The 20578-nt window shown below is 40.1% G+C and overlaps 1 protein-coding gene across 2 annotated transcripts in view; it reads right to left on the reverse strand.

Moving 5' to 3' along the window:
• Positions 1-20578, reverse strand: part of npnt (nephronectin) — a 49145-nt gene that overhangs the window by 13219 nt on the left and 15348 nt on the right. For both annotated transcript variants that reach the window (XM_022765468.1, XM_022765467.1), the window contains 4 exons: positions 16826-16918; positions 6332-6451; positions 4897-5016; positions 1353-1487 (listed from right to left, as the gene is read on the reverse strand). In XM_022765468.1, coding sequence (XP_022621189.1) covers positions 1353-1487; positions 4897-5016; positions 6332-6451; positions 16826-16918 — 468 coding nt within the window. The remainder of the gene's footprint in view (positions 1-1352; positions 1488-4896; positions 5017-6331; positions 6452-16825; positions 16919-20578) is intronic.

A 20578-nucleotide genomic window follows, 5' to 3' on the forward strand; every position in this document is an offset into this window, starting at 1 on the left:
CATAACAACATTCAGCCACCGGTTGCAAGTGTAAAATGCATATAACAGCTGAATATCAAAGGCTGCTTGCTTCACATGCACTTAGAAGTTTATGTCACATGTACTGTTAGTGAAAGCATTTAAGTGAATAACGGTGATCCTTCTATGAATGCCAGAGCAAAATCATTGCAAGAGTAAAAGAGAGCTACATGGTCTTTGAAGAATTTTAGAGGCAACCGCCATCAATTCTTTTAACTATCACTGCTCAGCCCTTCTTTTTTTTTACCTCCAAAGTTTGTTCTTAAAAAATGAATAAATAAAGACTGGAGATGGTGTATTCTCCAGATGCTGCTGAGATTCAAGGTAATGTGGATTTGTATAGAATACTAATTCATATTTTAGATGGCAGGTATTCATAAGTATGGTGCATATCACTGGAGAGCACTATCAGGGCAAAATTTAATAACATGAAACTGAATGAGCTGTTTGAATTAGCTTTGCAGTAGTGAAAGTTCATCAAATCTGAAGTATTCTGAAGCATTTTCACTTCCTCCTTTATCATTTTCTGTGTTTACTACATCAGCTTCATAAAGCACAGAAATACAAGGCACAAACTGAAGTCACATTAATTTTATTATGTTTTCTATCCAATTTCTTTGCCTTAACTCAAAATATTTTGCCCACATGGGTAACGGATTTTACTCAGTGGGTTTATCCAGTTAATCTTGCTTTATGAGACAGCCTCAACCAACTCAATTTATTTGACTATTTTGATTTTCAGTATATTTCTTTTAGATTGTAAGTATCTTTTAATTATACATAAGTAGCAATATCTCAGTATAAAAACACTCCATTAATAGTAGAAGCCCTGCATGCAATCCTTCCAAGGTGTTATATTATAATATTTAGTTATTGGATTATTATTATTATTATTTACATGTCAGCAGCAATTCTATGTTGTTTAATTTAGAGCTAATTTTTATACTGAAATTTATTTGTACTGTGTACATGATAGTTTAATCTATGACAATGCATCATATTTGTATGATAATGATATGTTTTGTATGTAAATCTTAATCTGCAAAGTGACCAGTAATTGTAGTGGCCAAATAAATGTAGTGGAATAAAAAGTAGATTATAAACAGAACAACATTACTGAGCTTCTATCCAGGTGAAATCATCACACCCAGTTCCTGCAACAATGTTAATGTGCATTTCATTTTTTTTTTTCTTTTCAATTTTCTCTTAGTTTCTGAAAAAAACTCCTGCATCACCAAAAATAACTTGGTTATAAGTCAAAACATCTCAGCACATCTATGACCTTTGTGAGTTTTATCTGTAAAAGCCCCACTGCAGAGGCCTTGTGACAGTACCTATGCATTGGTATTTCCCATTGATATATTGCAGGTCAAACCCCTCATGGCACTTGCAGATGTAGCTACCAAAGGTGTTGATGCATTTCCTGAACCTGGGACACACAGCTATTCCTGCTGCACACTCATCCACATCTACACCAGCAACAACAACAACAAAAAAGATGCAGATTATTACACACAAGATGATATTCAAATTGACATTAATGTATTCGTCATTTTTTCACTAAAGTTGCCCTTGAGAGTTGGTCACATACAGCACATAATGCATTCAAAATAACACAATGCAATGGAAAACTTCAAGATTAAAAAAAGGCAATTTAATTCAAAACTAAACAAACATTTCTATTCATACCCGAAGAGTTTTTTTTTCAACCTTTCCTGGTTAGTATTCATTTATGAACAAAGCACATTATGTATTCTGTTCAGTGAGCAGAATACAGTGCACACTACCTTGTTTCATTATTTAATGACCTATTCTAAGTGTCTCTGTTAATCACCTTTGCAGGCATGTGGGCATTAATATTTAGACACCGAGAGGCTCAAAGCATTTGCCTTAAAATCATTAATTTATTTGCTGCATAATGCCGCTGGGGCACTGTGGGGCTACAGGGACTGTTGTTTAAAAGGACCTTAAAAACAGAGACACCTGGAGCAGCTGGGGAAACACACGAGTGGAGTAAGTGGGAAGATCTCCCTTATCCCCTTAACAGCTACTGCTGAGGTTCTCATCAGCAAGGCACTTAATCCCAGACTGCTCCGGTGGAGCTGCTTAATGAACAACAGTTGGAGGCTGCAGCTGCATTTATTCAGCTACTGACAGGGCGAATTATTGTGTTTTACAAAGAACACACAAGCTCATGTAAATGTAGAACTATACAATGTGTCTTTACACACAATGAATTGTTCCTCACAAATCCCTGCTTTTATGAACAGTTACACCTGCTCTGAAGGCAGCTCTGACTTCTCGGTCAAAGTAACAACTCTTCTGACTTTAACTCATATTCACACACACACACACACACACACACACACACACACACACACACACACACACACACACACACACACATCAGCCAAGATTAGTTAGACAATATTAAGCTCTGCAACTGTGTTTTACTTGACAACTTGTCTGATACATTAAGCAACTTCTATGTGAGACAGCACTGAAATATGAGGCTGTCTCATTCCAAACTCCCACAGCAGTAACAAAAACATCAATAAACATCGTCATTAATCAGGGGTTTTGTTGCTGTGCTGTCATAGTGCAAAAACAAGTCAGTTCTTCCTTTTAGTGGATCAGAAGACGTCGCTACATTTCAATTCCTACATTCAATCATATATCCTGTAGCTAAAGCAAAAATTATTAAATTAAATCATCAAACAACTAGAAGTAGAAGATAAAAGCAAATATCACTCACTTTTACTCCTCCTCGCAAACAAAGAATGAAAGCAATAAATCAAATTTCTTAAAACCTAAAATACTCTTAAGAGCTCCACAGATCTTTTACTGTAATTTCATTAAGAGTAGATTCTTGGCAACAGCAGTATAGTATATTATAGTTAAGAACACATCTTCCATGGCATATTTTCATTTTACAAAATACAAAATGTCCTTTGTCATGAGGAATACTATGTTAGCTGAAGTAAAACAACTTAGAATCTTTTTCCTTTTTTCTTCTTCAACATTTCTTTTTTCATTTCTTTTATCTTATTTTATTCTATTTTTTAATCAGGGGTGTAAGCAGTAAAAATAAAGTTGGTATTGATTTTTTGCAATTCCTGCAAATGTCAGTGCGGTATTAAATTCTCCTTAATATATGATTTCCCTGATGTACCTCATCTAGCAGCAGCAGAATTTCTTTCCAGCCCCAGTCTTTCTCTTAGTTTCAATTTCAACTAATGTTCTGTTATTTCATATCTATTAGTAAATCCCTACATATATATTCTGAAAATATTAGCTTGATGTTACTTTCACATGCTAATTACAACTGGAGCTATTAAATCTATATACGTTTTAGCAGAAAAACATATTACGTATCTTGTTTCTGCTTTTTGAATGAATACTGTTTCTGATTGGCTGTTCCTGCTCTGAGCAGACATAAGATTAATCATGTGATCACTCGAAAGTTGCTCATAAATGTTACTGAAGGTATCTTCACATTATTTTACATTCAATTAACTTGCTCTGCAGTCAGCCCCAAGATAGGATGTGACGTAAAAAAGGTAATAAATAAATATTTATCCGAGAAATCATCAACTACATAGAGTGTAATAGTGATTAAAACGTCTGATTTCCAAACACAGTGCATGAGTGTTTCTGTTGGTGACCGGGGACATCCTCCCGGCCAAGGCTGAACAAAGGTGAACTCTGACTTGCAAGTCCGTTTGGTGCTGGTTGAAGATCACATCGAAACAGAAGATGCATGCAGGCTTGAATTTGTCCGTTGTGCTTCAATAGAAGTGAACCGGAGCAACAGTGATCATTTGTGGGCGAGATAATGTGCTGTAAGTAGGAGTAAGTCACTTGATGAAGAGTTTTTTTCTTCACACTAATTTTTCACTCCTCAGTGAGGTCTTCAGAGCAATCTTAATTGTATCTTTTTAAAGTTTGATAAAAGCAGACCAAGGTCGCTTTCAAAGCTAGAACAAAAATGAGTTGACACATTAGATTTCACAGCATCATAATGAGTAAAAACATCTGCATCTATGCAAACGCCCCCTTATATGAGGCTCTGGTTACTGGAAGGAATATACCTCCATAAATATGATTAGAAACTCGCCATAAACCTGACAATAAAACATTTGCTTCCAGAGGGATCCGGAAACATTCCATTAAACTGTCGTAACACCTGTGGCAGGCAACCTTTCCATCCTCTCCTCCATCACTCTTCATGATTGATGTCCGTCCTCTTTTAGAAATCCGCCCCCCATTAGCCAGCCCGCAGTTAAGTGGGACTATATGGCAGAGTAACAGGAACAGCCCAGTCTGGAACAGCCTGTATTTAAACCTGACACAGGTTAACTGCCTCAACTGGCCCCCTTCATCTGTTAGTTACCCATGTTAGGAGCTGTGCCACGTAAAACGGGTAATGAAAGAAGGAGGGGATGATAGGGCGAGAGGGGGGTGGGCTTCTCCTGATCACATTTCTGCTGTAAAAGCAGGAGGACGTATGTGGAATAAAGTCCCGCTATGGTTGACAAGGGGTGTTAAATTGCTGAGGTCCTTGATCAAAGCAAAAAAGAAAGATTCATTGGTAAATATTTTGGATGAATTCCAGCTTTGCTCGCTAATAAGTTTTGTTTGAGGTCCCAAATTGCATTTTCACTGCCAAGTTGTCTTTCTTGCTCTGCCAAAACAGTAGTATTTGATTATCACTCAGCAAATTTAAAAGCTGAGAAGAAAGGAAAAACAAAAAACAAAAAAACACAACATTCTCATTTGTGATACTTCACATGAGCTGCTCATGGAAGGGAGTGGTTAAAATAAAGGCTCAGTTTTCAGTTCTGTGGAGATATACTGTATATAAAGACTTGGACTTACCCACACAGGTTCTTCCATCTGGAGCCAGTTGTAGCCCCGGTGACGGGCACTGACACCGAACCTCTCCCTTCAGCACCTCGCAGCCGTACTGGCAGTTGGCCATGCCACAAGTGCGGGCATCTGATGGACACAAGGGAAACACAAAACACATTAACACTTGCTGGTGCTACAAGTTTATTCTGCTCTCACTCCCACCCACACTTGCTTTCTTTCTAACATAAACACTCACACTTTGTCCTTATCCTCCAGTCAGTGTGTAAGAGCCACTCGCCTGCCTTCTCTGATATTAGCCAGGTTGACCCTGGGGTGCAGACAACGGAACAGCACACACTCTGCCATTATTAGATCCCTGTGCTGCGCAGTCGCTCTGTGCTCACACCTAACCCACGCATATCCTGACTCACCAACTTTTATCCTTCCCTACTTTTGAAGCCTCATAATCCGTCTCCACCCTATCAAAGCGGCGGCGTGCAGCGCCTCTGTTGTTGAGCCATGCTGGGCAGATCAAGACCCTCCAAAATAATAATATAATGGAACAGATTTTGTTCAGCCTCTCTTGATAACTTCAGACCCTAAAAAGGAAATTAAAAGTGAGGCTCATGCTGCCGTTGCTACTTCAGCTGCCGCAGGCACCCTGGAGTACAGTTTGATGACTGAGGCAGGCCAGGCTGATTAAATGCTACAGTGATCTATTGATCAAAGCAGTAGCAAGGGAGAGAAGAAGAGCAGCAAGGTGTTTAACACTATCGTGCAATCATCACACAACAACACCTAGCATAGTTTGAGATTGCCTCTAGTGGTGAGCAATTCAGACTTTAAAGGGGAGAAAATTAATTTTCCTCTGATAAAAAAAAGACCTAATTAAAATGAGGTACTGGGAGTCACGCCATCCTTGAGAGGAAACGTGATGAGAAAATAGTTATCGGGTGGGACATGTGCAGGCATTAACTCCCATTCTGTGGAATACCTCAGGGCAACCAATAAGACCTGCACATTCACTCGAGGGTCTAAAGATTGTGTTTCTTTCATATTTTTCATTTTAGCCCTCTTTGGGTTCTTCACAGGGGTTCTTCAGACTGTAGAGCAGCTATAATGAAGCGGATCAACATGGGGCTTTAATCAAAACAGTCTATCAAAAGGATTGTGAGGCTGCTGTCAGACGTAGTCACACGAGAGGGAAAATGTATTTCATAATAGAGCGCATATGTCATCAGCATTGCCCTGTGCATGCATTCAGATGAACACATCTGTAATAAAGTGAAGAAAAGCTTCACAGTAGCACACCCAGGCTACAAAGCAAGGTAGAGATTATGAAAAAGAAACGGATGAAGGAGAAAATAGATCAGGAATGAAATTATCCGCAAACAGTGCAAACTGTGTACAGTCACAGAGATGTGTGTGTGTGTGTGTGTGTGTGTGAGAGAGACACACTCACTTCCACAGGTCCCGTCAGGCATCAGCATGTAGCCGTTCAGGCAGTAGCACTTGTAACTCCCATATGTGTTCATGCACCTGTGTTTACAAGGCCTCGGCTTCAGCCCGCACTCATTCAGGTCTGCAGACAGAGAGAGAGAGAGAGAGAGAGATTGCATAAGTGGACTGAAGGATAGAGAGAGAAAGGGAGAGAGAGGGAGAGAGAGAGAGGCCCTCCCACACAGAGGTGAAATTAATCAGAGGGCAAAGGTGAAGAGGTCAATCATGTCAAACCTCACCCATCCGTTTATGTGTGGGTCTGAGGTGTCTGTCTGTGTGTGTATATGTGTGTGTGCCTGTGTGTGTGTGTGTTAGTGTTTTGGTGGGGATGAGTAGGGTGTCTTCAAGGTAGTGAAGTGTTGCCATGTTCTGACAGGCCCGCAACTCCCCGCTTTGATGATTTAACAGGAAGCCGGTGTCAACTGTCAACCCACCGATAAAAGACGCTGTTATTACCCTCTGACTCACCACAACTTCACCAGGTTGTAGCTGCACCATCCAGCACTCTTTGGTAGATAAACATAATTCCGGTGTTTGTTTTTTAACGCAGGAATTAACGAAGAGAAATCTCACCCACAACAGTCCATGAAAATCTTATTAGAAAATGATGCTGTCTGAGTTGGAAGCAGGCAGGGCTCCAGGGAGGAGGGAATATGCCCCGAGCCTAACTCCTGTCAGATGCTTATGCAAATTCAAGCCATTATACCTTTATCACAGCAGACACTTTGACTAGTCAAACACAGGTGTAACTAATAACATTATTAATGCCTGCATTCCATTTATGGATTTCAGTCACAGGGCCCCGGTGTTGTGCGTGCTACCTCACTGTGGTGACGCCCCTAAATGGAACTGAGCCGTCGTTAATGTTATTGGTTACACCTGTGTGCTTCCTGCCATAACAAGTCAATGTGTCCTCCATGTGAAAGGTTTATGGGAGCTGGGTTAAATAAATACGTTCATACATATACATTTGACATTTCACAACATTAAAAACTGCAGAAATAGCAAAGGGAAACCACAGGTGAAAACATAACTAATGTCTGCGTCCCACTCAGCTGTTTCAGGGGCAGGACTCTGGTGCTGTGCATGCCGCCTCACTGCGGTGACTTACTGACACTCCTGGATGAATGGAACAGAGCCGTCGTTAATGTTATTGGGTATACTACACGTCCTTCCTGCCAGGACAAGTCAAAGTGTCCTTCATGAAAAATGCATTAATGCATGAATAAGCGTGTTTATTTCTTAATGTAGACATCACTGAGGACTTATTATTAAGAATGTAACTATAGTAGCATTCGCAACATACAGACCTATTAGCAAACTAACTAATAAGGGCTTGATAGGTCTACATGGCAGGGCTTTTTTTATTCTCTGACAGGTCAAACGTCTATTATGAGAAAGATCTCTTGGGCTTGAGTTACAGTGCATTTATTTAATGCTTTAAAATACAGGAGGAATATTCAACATTCAAGCAATAGAAAACCTATCAAAAAAAGTTTGATTGATTGATCTCCTTTCTTTCATGGCAGCTATTTTTAGGAAACTGCACAGGTATAACTTATAACATTAATACATCACTGCTTTCCATCAATGCGTGCCAGTACCAGAGCCCTGTTATTGTGCATCATGGCTGACTGGCTCAAAAATGTAAAAGAGCCATCATTAAAGTCTGCAGTTACGCTTGTGCTTCTCCTGCTAAGACAAGTCAAAATGCCTGCTATAAAAGAAGAAAAAAAAAAAGACCTGTATGCATTCTAGACACACTGCTCCTAACAGAATATTGATCATGCTGCAATTAGTGGTGGTGGAAAGTAAATAATTACTCTCATTACTGTAACTGAAAATCTTTGTTTTGCATTTGTACAATCTGAGTATGCTAAAGTCAATAATTTATTTAGGCAGATTCTTGATTCTTTTTGCACTCATGCTTTGAGAAAGGGAAGGATTATAGAGTGTCCTGGAGTTACGCTGCTCCGACACAGAGAGGAAGATTTCTCATTTCAGTTTGCTTTAAACTTCTTTTTCCTCCTAAAGCAATTTTTTAAGATTAAGTTTCCTCATAAAGAAAATGGTGTCACTTTTCTTGCAGAGCATCACTGAACTGAAGAGGGACGGGATGGCGAGGCATGTTATGACTGCTTATGATTACCAGATGAGCTTTTTCATGGCCACAGCTCTTGCTCAAAGCCATTTTCAAAAGAACATCTCTTGAGAAGGTTTAAAAATTTATTTTTACTTCTACTCTTAGTAATATTTAGTAAAGTAACAGTGCTTCTACTTTAGTAGGGCATTTCTGCATGCTATCCAGTTGCGGTGTGTGGTAATTGTCACTGAACCATGATAAGTGGCTCTGACAGAAAAAACATAATTTTTATTATCTGTAGGAGTTGACAGCCATTAAACCAATTGTAAAGATTCATCATGAAGCAGCTAACAGCTATCTTTGTTATCAGTTATAATTTCCTTGACATGAAAGTCACCACAGCATTTAACTTAATTTAACTGCATGATATTCTTTCAAATTAAATAAAAGCTCACATTATGAATGGCTGAAATCATTTAAAGCCGCTCTTGGCTTCAATTCAGTGTCTTCACTATAGAAAGGTCCAATTATTTTTCATGTCTTATCACGCGTAATTTAGAATGAGTGAGTAGGTAGGGATTAAAGATTTATGGGTGTTGATGGAGACAATGGGTAATGCTAAGAGTGAATGCCTGACTTGGCCAGAATCACTTAATTCTTTTATATTCCATCAAAATTAGTTCTCCTGCCCCTCACTTAAATGTGGGGTCCGTTGGGAGTGCCAGGCCCAAGAGGTGAAACTACACAGGGATCCGTCTCAAGCAAATGACGAATAAATATAAATAAACTTAAACTTAAACTAGGAACATCACCCACTGTTTCTGGGATATAGTAGAAGCATCATAAATAGACTGCATGTCGCTGTACAGCACATGAGGGGTCGTTTTCATCTTGGCCGGCTGCATTGTAAATGGTGCCATGTTTAGCTCCATGGACATATCCAGGGTGCATTCTTTGAGTGCCACATAGCTCCTACATTTAACAGATACCAAAGATTAATATGGACGAATGACGGAGCAGATGCCCAGTTTGTACATCGACGGACCCCACCTTCTAAAGCCATGTTGGTTGAGTGAATGGACGTGGCTCAGACTGACCATCTGCTTGTTGATTCCTACCAAGTGTCGTCAGGCTTAAAGTTATGTTCCATAAATATAAATTCCTCTGAGTATATAAGGGTCAGTTTGTGAATGCATTCATTACATGAGGGACACTATCATAAAACATTTATAGCTTTTCTTTCACTGAATACAAGAGTGAGGATAACAAGGAGCAGACGTGAAAGTGTTCGATGTGACATCAATTTTCTCACTAGACAGAGATGTGTGTCAAGCAAGCTGCATGTTAATTGATTCAAGGTAGTGTTTAATACTATTATATAATTGTATCAGTGGATATAAAAAGGATTGAATGAATCTACAAGGCCAAATTTTCATGAAACTTCGAGCAAGTAAAAATGGAAACTTGTGGTATGTGCATTCACCTTGTCAAGGTGAACCCGTACAATTTCCTATTTGCATTTGTATTTGCTAAAAGAGGATTTCTAAGCGGGCAGTGACGCAGGTGCAATGTCATGCCATAATGAATACTGAAATTGCACTGCGCACACACACACACACCAGATATTGTTGCCCAACGCAAATTGCACTGAGACTATGTTGCGTGTAATCATAGCATGAACATAGAGGCAACTAGTGTTCTTTTTTTTCTGCACTGATTTTAATGGTTCTTAATTCTTTATAAAAAACAACAAAAATCTAATTGATTCAATTCCTGCACTTGTCTGACAGAAGGGTTGGATCTGTTCTTTTTAACAAGCCCTACAAAAGTTTTCTTCTCCCACAAGATGATGACACTCACACCTGCACACACATACACACACCGTCATCCTCACTCTTCATATTTTTTTTTTTTTTTTTTTTTAATTAGTGGTGTCAACCCATGTTTTCCTCTCTGGTTTTCACAATAAACAACTGGCATTCTCATTAGTGCGATTACAGAAAACCATAGCAACACTGTCCATTGTCAGCGTGGCAGAGAAACAGGTCTCCACTTGTCTGTTGCTCTGAAAAACAGCTTAAAAATGTAAATGAGGGATTATTGAAATGGTCACATTCTCAGACAGAGGCAGCTCCTTGAGCATCAGCACATGCCAGATACAAGACACAGCCAGGGCTTCCTCTATGTGGAAAAAAAAAACAAAAACACAACAGACAGGACAGAGAGAGGGCACAAAAAGACAAGACTGAGAGAGGGCACAGAGGGGGTGAAAAACTGAGAGATAACAGACAGATATGACCACCAGCTGACAGCTCGACATGGCCCCAGGACTGCAGAAGCCTGTGCGATAGCAGAGGTGGAGAGCCACCTCTGGGGTGTTCACTGTACGGTAAATGAACTGCTAAGACACATCTGAAGCGATGCAAAGTGGAGTGATTTATTGGGTCAGCTCCACTGAGGTATGCTTTGCTACATTCCCGACACGCCTCTATCACTGACAGAGAGATTAGCAGGGTTCTCTCTCTTGGGGATATGCTTGTCTCTAAAGAAGATAACAGTGGTTAGAACTCAAGGCCTCGTTCTAGTGGTATCGGAAGAGCCGTGAGTGCTGCGTCCATGTCGATGATGGTTTTTAAAGGGTTCCAGGTGCTGGAGAGGAAAATGAGAAATGAGAAAAAACATGAATTGCTCTCTGGTACTGAGAAACTGCTTCTTTTTTCTTTTTTTTAAGGGTAGAGTGTGAAAGAGAGGCAGATGTACAGTGGAGTGGTAAAGACTATGACATGCTTGGCATTCATGCTGGCATTTCTACTGAAAAGCTGTTCTTGGGTGGTGTCTCTTCTGCCAGCAGAAGGCAGAAAGCAGTGAGAAAGAAGTTGAGAGTGACATCCACTCCCCAGTCTGCACAGTGCCGCACCATGCATGTTGCTAAGACTGGGGGAGAAGAGAAGATGCTGGGGGGGAGGTCGATCGACGAATCTCACCCTCCATCACAACTCTCGCTGGCTGATGGTCCACGGGAAGAAAGATAGGGAGGTGACTGGCCCACACTGGTGGGGTTAAATAGTCCAGCTCTTCTTCTTTAGACAAAAGAAAATGGGTTAGAAGGGATTGGGGGGGGGGGGGGGGGGGTGTTGAGGGTTTGATTGAGATAAAATAGTAAAGGGTGGAGAATAAGTAAGAAGCACAGAGGGAGACAGAGGGAGACAGAGGGAGACAGAGAGAGATGTGGTGAGAATGAAAAGCACCAACCACTGGATTAGAACACCTCTGACCACACCACATTCCTGGAAAATAAAGAGGAACATTATGCATCAAAGAGGATTACACTTGTGGGAATTGGACATGAGCTGAGTATCAGAAGAAATTCAAGGGCACATGGGAGAAGCAGGGAAAGTGTTTTTGCGTTCCCTTCTCCTCCTGCCCTTTCTGTTCTTCTGCATTCCTTTTTTGTCACGAAGGGTGAAATAGGATCTCAGAGAATTACAGTATCTCACGGACTCAGAGGATCCCTTCTCAATTTGTATCTGGAGGTTCAAAGGTAGACAGGCGTTACTATTTAAAAAGGCAAATCACTGCTTGACTACAAACAAGAATTTCAGCCCCTCCCCTCTCTGTCTACCCATCTATCCATCCAGCAACCTTTCCTCTGGCGGGGCGCTAACAATACCTATTGTTAAGTGACAGCAAGCTGATACAGCTACCTCTGACTGTTTTGCGTGCTTCAAAACATTCAAGTGTTTCCCTATTGAGGGTTGCAGTAATTTAAACTGAGAAGTTACACAACCCTACAGCATACTCGGCCCAGGACTGAAACACTTGTTGTAGGCAAACAGGCATTATTGGTGGGTATTAGTATGAGAGGTTTTAGTAGCTAATCTCACCAGTGCAGCACTAACTATTAACAGTTTGCCTTTATTCCAGCACAGATGTGTGTAGGCACACACCAATGTAAAATGTAAAAGCATGAAAATTATGATGGCTTCCATTTGAACTATAACAGGCAACTCACTATTGAGCGGGGGTTGGAGTTGGACTGTAGGCCGGCAGGTAAACAGCTCTTACAGAGAGTACATGAGGAAGAAACTGGTCTCCTGGAATCTTCAAAAACTGTACAAGTATATTAAGTAGACCTGTAAAATCTGAGGAAATATAATGCAGTAGCCCTGCAATAGTTTTAATGAAGCTCAAGCTGCTCAGTTTGTTTTGATGTTGTGTAAAGTAGGTGTTAAATTCCATGGTCACCTTTGAGGCTGTAGTTGGTAGTGGTGCCGTACCTCACTAGATTCTATTGAAACTAGCCAGTTTACATTTAAATGCAGACTGTGTACTGGACAGTGCAGATGCTCATGGACAAAAGCTGAACCTAAGCTATATCACATGAAAGTGGAAAGCAGAGCAGCTTTACTGGAACATGCCCCCAGAGAGAGATATTCTGCCTGATTACCTGATGGGGACTTATGCCTATGGGACACAATATATGTTGGTGGAAGACACAAGAAAGTGCATCAAGTGGTGTGAATAATGGTATTAAAACAGACTGTGCCGTGCAGCTATTGTTTGCCGATTTCTTCTACAGCCATAGTAAAACATAAGGGAAATTACAGTGAAGTACATTTGTGTTGACTTATTGATTTAATGAGGTACATTATGTTCTCTATGATAACACAAAAAAAATCCTCAGAGATTCCGGAGTAGGTTGGTGGCATTATTGATCACTCAGCCAGGTGCAAGAGATTTTAATGCTGACTCTCTGGTCTGTATCCATGCGACACCTTCCTGATATTCTCCTTGCATTTTCATTGGCTCAGTAACAGAGAGTAGTCTTGCAAGCAAACACCTAAGGAGACATTCAAGTGGTACTGCTGCCAATAGTGTTTCATATTGTAATCTATCACCTCTTCATAGACATATATCCAACATTGACAGTAATTAAAAGGCTCACTCTGCTTTACAGGGAAAATTTGACTTAATTTATTTTTTTTTATCATTATAATCACCATTCAAGGGAAGGTTAGGATCAGGTCTGTTGTGTCTTGCATTTACTGCACAAGTCAAGGTTGTATATTACTTCATACCCCTTTAATGACCTTGTCATTAAAGAGAACATAGATAAAACAAACACAATTTGGAGTAATTAGATGATAGTTGAGGGAAAATACACAGTATGATGATGACATGGACGCAATACTTTAAGTACTTGCAGCTGTTTGACTGTTCACAGCACACATCCAGGAAGATAAACGGTGACAGAGAGAGAGAGAGAGAGAGAGAGATAGATAGAGAGAAAGAGAGAGAGAGAGAGAGAGAGAGATTGGTTTCTAAAACAGCACCTCTAAAGTATCTGTCTACACCTAGACTGGTTAAAATTCATGAGAATATTAGTGGAGGGAGCCATGAAATTTTCTTGGCTTCACCTTCACCAAGATGAAGCAGTGAAAGGTCTCGATTTTAGCTAATATTCTCCAAATAGATATATAGAAACAAATTCCACCACAGTGCTAGACAATCACACTTGAAGTGGTATTAATTATATAGCTGGCTGACACACAAAGGGGGGGAACAAGAAGAAAGCAGCATCTGGAGGTACTGCAGAAATATTGCTTCTGATATCCGCAATGTTTTTGTTTGCTTTATTCCTCCAGCAAAAATCTTTTAATAGTTTCTTAACAGCAGGTCAACTACACGCAATTAAATGCACCTGCACAGAATAATCATCTTATTAAAATGATTGGATCAGCAGGGGAAGTGTGCTGCCAAATTGTTAAACAGATTATCCCCATAATGAGTTTATTTGTGCAGCAAGAGTGTATTCATCTATCCTCAGCCCACTGTGTGACAGATACAATTCTCACCAGCAACAACGGTGAAGCCCTTTTTTTTTTGTTTTTTTCAAAACAATAGGGATTCTAAAAGTAGTGGTTATTACTCTTGACAGTCAAGTTTAATAATTAATTTAATGATGAAAATATTCAGATTTGTTCAAATTGTGTCCCATTTAAGTCTTGAAGCAATAAATGCCAAGGAGAAATCATTTGGCAGGTCAAAAGAGCTGGCACTAAAGATAAAGACATGTCGTCCTTGAAGTAGAAATCTCTCAAAACAGTACCAGTTCATGAAAGTTCAATGGAGCAAAATATGGCTTTTATTCTGGACATGATGGAATCAATACAGCATCTGCTGAGCTTGTGTTTAGTGTAAACACTCTTGTTTCCTCATGTGGTTTGTTTTCGCTCTATACACCCAGTGTTCCTAAGGTGTTTAACACGGTTGTTAATCAGAGTGCCTCCAGGGTCATGCATCTGTCCACACCTCCCACTTAGAGCAAAGGAATGCATGTCCATTAGTGAGTGCACGCAAAACATCTCTATGCACATAGAGGTTTATATACAGTACAATATTTCTGTGATTGATTCTACTTATTCCTTCATTGAGCATCTCCTTTGGAGACATCATCTTGCACAGAACAAAATGTGCAGATCATAAAGTGATCTAAAAGCTACGCTGTAAAACATTTTCGGATGGTTTAACTTAAAACGCAAACTTTCCTGCTGCCCTAAAAAACGGCCGTTAACTGATGATAGGTTCAAAGAGGGGAAGGGACTGGAAAGGATACCAACATCCATGTTTCCATCCATCCATAATGTTTTGCATTATTTTCATAATTAGAAGAAGAAACAACCATGATTTTAAGACTCCCAGCAAGTTTCCATCATATGTTTTTTCTTAAAACCACAAAATAGAAGAGTCTCTGGAGAGGTTTAATTCTTAAATAATGCTTGCTGGGAAGTCCGCTAACATGCTAATGATGTTTATTTGGGTACTTAATTTTATTTTAATGAACACAGAGCTGTACAGGTATTAAAAAAAGTTCTAAATTGGTTGAGAAATTAAATTTAATTAACTGGAAATGAAGAAAAATTTTTGTATGATGTTTTACAATGTATCAGAGTCGCTACTTGACCTTTAGCAGCATCGAGGTCTGTGAAGCAGCTCTAGGCAACTTATTTCACTCCTCCAGTTGACTCCTCAAAATAAATGTGGGCCTCCAGAGGGACGGGATATTGGAACGCTTCTAAACATTGGCTACCTGGCACATCAATACTAAACCTCAAATCAATGTTTAACGGAGGCTGCATTTAAATGAGAAAATCTAATCTATGGCTTCTGAATAATTAAATTGGGTTTTCATAGCGTGCGCCAGCTGAAAAACAGAATCCAAGGTTATCTCCACCTAAATAGGCTGAAAGGGCAAGTCTGCCATTCAAAGCTGAGTAAAATGGTACAGTCTGTAAAATGTCTAGAACTTGTGGGACGCTCGATGGACACTTGAAAGTACAGTTTCATCTTGAAAGGTCTTGGAATCACTTTTGTCAGATAAGTCCGTCTGAGCGGTTGGCAGCAAAGTCTATTGTAGTTGGAAATCGGACGTGGATCCTTTTTCCTCTCCCCTTTGTTGAAGATTAAGACAAAGCAGAGCCGTCTGGCCGGGCAGACAGGAGCCACCTATAGCCTCGAAATGCAGGATGAGTCACTTGGAACATTCCGGAAAGGATTTCAACACCCCCTACCCCTCCTCCCTTCCAACCTCCCCCTCCCTTGTTTTTAATTACACACTATCCTATTCCTGTCTCAGGGCGTGAATTCCTCAAGTATTCTCAAACTGCTTGGACGCACGTCAATTTACGGCTAACCCGGACGCTTTAACGCTTTTCAACATGTCCAATCTGTCATTGATGAAAAAATACACAAAAGCTCAAGCATCCACACACACAAACACAAACACACACACAAACACACACACACACACACCCACACAAACAGCATTTCAATAGCATTGGTTGCACTCAGCCGGGCCAAGTTATCTCAGGTCAGTAATTGAGATGTTATCTTCACAGGAGAGGATGCACTCCCGGGATCATTCAACACGGCCTCACCACTCATTTCCATTTAAGCTGAATCAGCTCTCTCTCTCTCTCTCCTCCCCTCGTGATTAAAGCACCTTACCACTGTTGGCTGGTGGAAAACCAGCTTCCGCTCGATGAGTAAGTGGCAACTTTAATACGCTGGTGTTGTGCGCTGAAGATCTGACCACAATAAACAATGATTACCCTGCGGTTGCTCAGGGCAGGGGTTCTCCTTCACTTAGTTTTCATGTGAAATATGTGCACATCAGCAGGCCTGTGTGTTACTTCGGGGTGGGGGGTGGGGGGTTTGAGTCATGATATGCTCAGGAGCACCATATATTCTGACATCCTTTGTGGTGCATGTTTCTATTTCAGTGCAGTCTGACAAAAAAAAAAAGTCATATGCAACTGCAAAGTAACAGCTGTGTTTTCGCTGTGTATACTAGTTCTATAGTTGCAAACTCACCTTGATTGCAGGTCTTGCCAGTGAAGCCGGGGTGGCACTTGCACTTATTGGGTCCCACGCAGTCTCCGTGCTTACATCCTGGCTGGCACACAGCTGTTCGGGGAGGATTCAAAGAGGAAGAGACAGATCAGTGCAGCGCCCTGGCAGACTTCTTGTACCAGATCAGGATGACAAAGCACTTAATCCTACTGCTTCTTGACTTCCACAACCCCTTGGCTGTAAATGATCTATTTACCCCACATTAAAGCAATAAGACAGCATGATGCCTCATTCATATAGGGAATGTGTTTGTTTGTTTCTCCTTGTGCGACAGTGTTATTATCAATGACTAATGATAATAGAGCAGCCATTTTCAGCTAACCAGATTATATATATATAGCAATTTTTTTTTTTCACATTGCACAGCGCTGACTCTTGGGGAAGTTTTATTGCACGCACTGATATTAAATCATTTCAGACTCTATGAGATAAATGAGAAGTTTGACCTTTTACCACAGAGAAAAGTTTAGATTTTTCTTGAGTTTAAAATGCAGCACTGATATTTATCCTGGCACACACCCAATGAGAATTACCTTGGCAAATAATATTTCCCCCTAAGACTGTAGCACAATTAGAGCACCAAAATAGTAGATTATAATTAGTGCCTCTGTAAAGAGCTGCCCTGCACTTCGTACACTGTGCGGATGGTGATATTTTGAGTGCATACAGAGACGTGGTAGTTGCAGGAGCTATACAGCTTCACTGACTCTCTGTGTTTGGTCTCAGCGAGCTGGAGGCTTGCCCTGCTTATCTGACTGTGCTTACTGCAGCTTGCTGCTAAGCATGTCTGAATCACGGGGCCTCAGCCAAGTGTTACTAATTTTCATTAAAAGCTTCATTAATTCTGTCATAATACAGTGCAATCAGAGGACTTAATTATCACTGTGGTGGAAGAGGAAGTACGTGTGTGTGTGTGTGTGTGTGTGTTTGAGAGAGAGAGAGAGAGAGAGAGAGATTCTGGATTAGAGTGCTTATATATACGAGCTAATGTGTTGTGTACTGCATGTGGAAAGGTGTGATGTGTACTATGCTGCTTCTTGTTTGTCAGTGTGACCTTTAGCTGCTTAGCTCTACTACTTAACAGATTTTTGTTCAATTTGGTGGCGAGTTGGTTCATAGGGCAACAGAAGAACAAATTAGTGGATGTTCAGACTGAAAATAGCACTGCATTAAAGAAACTGCTAGAGGCTGTGTTGAGGTGGGTGTTGTCTCGGCTTGAGTGAGAATATGAAAAATGATCCAGGAAGTCCAGTTTAATAAAATAAAGCCATGATTAATATATCAATGACTTTTTGGCTTTTTCAGAGGCCAGAACACCGCACAGTGGTTTACATTACTGTATTAGTCTGGAAAGCTCTCCCTTTGTCTTAATGCTTACAGGGTAAAATGGTAGAATAACAATGTTCACATTACAAAGTAATTTACCAGAAATGTGCTTTTCACACAGAGTATTTAAGTGGCTAACATGACGGTGCCAGATGAATGTGGATTGCATTGCAGAAAAAGTTACGGTAGGTTAAAACTTTTTTCCACCTCTACCCTGCATTTACTTTCCAGAGCCCTTTGCATCAGGACACCTGTCGAGCCACCGCAGTGGTCTCGCTGAAATGACAGAGGGAGAGGATTTTTTTTGACACAGTGCTACTGCGTTGCTACTTTGCACTTTTAAAGCTCTTTATATTTTTGCTTGTTCACCTAAATTGTGACAAATTCTCAATGTTCCTGTTACCTCTATCAGTAAAAGCAACATTTATTTGGCTTTCTATTTTTATATTTTTGCAAAACACCTTTTTCACTGTTTCTCCATCTCAAAATTGCCCATATTTACCACATAACATACCTGAATGAGCACACACTGCCTACTGTGTGGTCTATTTTAGATAAACTGCTACAAAGGTTTGACCACACAGTGCCTTTGCAACTCTATGATGTGCTTATACCGCAGAACATATAGTCATTGTGTACGTTTCCATTGAATCGTGCAGCCTCGGTGGAGATATATATAAGTCAGATAGAAATTATAAATGATAGAAACAAGGTAAAAGCCACCTCAACATACTCAGGGACACCTAATAGAACTAAAGAAGAAAGGGTTGAATTATATTCTCTCTATAGGAAATACATATACTGAGAATCAAGTTACAATATCGTTTATTACAATTTCCAGTGACACACATTCAGGGCTATCCGAAAGGAACAACTTTATCTCCTTAGGTTTCAGTCTGTAACACTGTTCAAATGGAATTCACCGGCAAAGGTATGAGATGAATCCTTTAACTGGAGTAGATAACATCTCCAGACTCATTCCACTTTATTAGGCTATGTAATCAAATAGGAAGAAAGTACTGCTAGCCCACTTGTGGTGATATGAGTCAGGGTGTTAACCCTCTGAGCAGTCATAGTTCACAATTAATGATTAAAAATGGCCCAATTTGTTGGAGGAAAGGAAGAGCGCTGTAGTTTTCTGGAAGCAGAGGTTTGTTAGACTTTGGTCTGGTCCTCAGATAAAAGGAAAGAAGCTATTGATGTTGTTAGTTAGAGAGTAGTCAAATGGGGTGCTTTTTGTTATTGTCCTACATGGAGGGAGGATTTGATTAGCAGGATCAGAGGCAGCCATCAACAGGCTTTGCCTCTGAGGGTATTTTTGAGCCTCTGGCCTGGCAGAGAGATCAGGAAAATGGCCAGTGTTCATTAAACACACAGCAAAGGACACGGACGACTAAAAATGGCCGCACCAGCTGGAAGGCCAAACATAGCACGTATGACCCTTGTTCCGCCATCAAAACATGCCGAGTGATGACACACTTTCGCTCTGGTTTACATCAGCCATTCCTCTGGACAGCAGAAGGCTGGTACCGACGCAGATTCTTTTGATTTAATGTCTATTTGTGGACGGCTCATCAGAAACACGAAGGAACGTATTATGTTTTTAATTGATTCTGATGCTGTGTATGCATTTTTATACTAGTGCACTGCATTGCTTTGTCAAAGTAAGAAAGGAGAATCATTACATAATTAACTACAAGTTGCACCAACTTGTAATCAACTCATTCTTCACCTAAGGCTGCTTCTAATGATTATTTCATGATAGGTTGATTTTTTGACTATAATGTAAATTTTCCATTTGAAAACGCCCAGAAAGGAGGTGATGTCTTAAAATTGCTTATCAACAGTCCCAAACCCAAAAAGATATAAAACAGAGATAAAGCAGAAAAGTCTAACATTTGAGACACTGGAACCAGAGAATATTTGGCATTTTTACTTGACAAATGACAAATAATTGATTATCAGAATTGCTCATCTTATTAAATGATCAATTTATCAACATACAGTGCATACTATACAGAAAACATATCATCTAGTGTCTGAATAATTTAATCTTGCTGTTGCTCGTATGGAGTGAAAATGTCATTGATCCGCCGCCTAATGTCAGGGTGAATGTTTTATTTACATACGTGATGAAGTATGATAGCATTGACATTCTCAGCCTGCACAACCCGATCGAGATTTCTATGTAGTTATGTATGCAGAGCCTCTCAAACCACACTAAATACTCAGATGGATATAAAAGGTGTGGCTATTAAATAATGAGACAGGGCCTGTGTAAGCCGACCCAGCATTAGTCTCATTATTTAATAGCCACACCTCGTATTATTGATGTATTAATTAAAAAACATTATGGATTTCAGCTTTAAGGGTTTCATTAGTATTCCA

The sequence above is a fragment of the Seriola dumerili genome, unplaced genomic scaffold (assembly GCF_002260705.1).
Source record: "Seriola dumerili isolate Sdu_G_001 unplaced genomic scaffold, Sdu_1.0 BDQW01000686.1, whole genome shotgun sequence".
Lineage (NCBI taxonomy): Eukaryota > Metazoa > Chordata > Actinopteri > Carangiformes > Carangidae > Seriola > Seriola dumerili.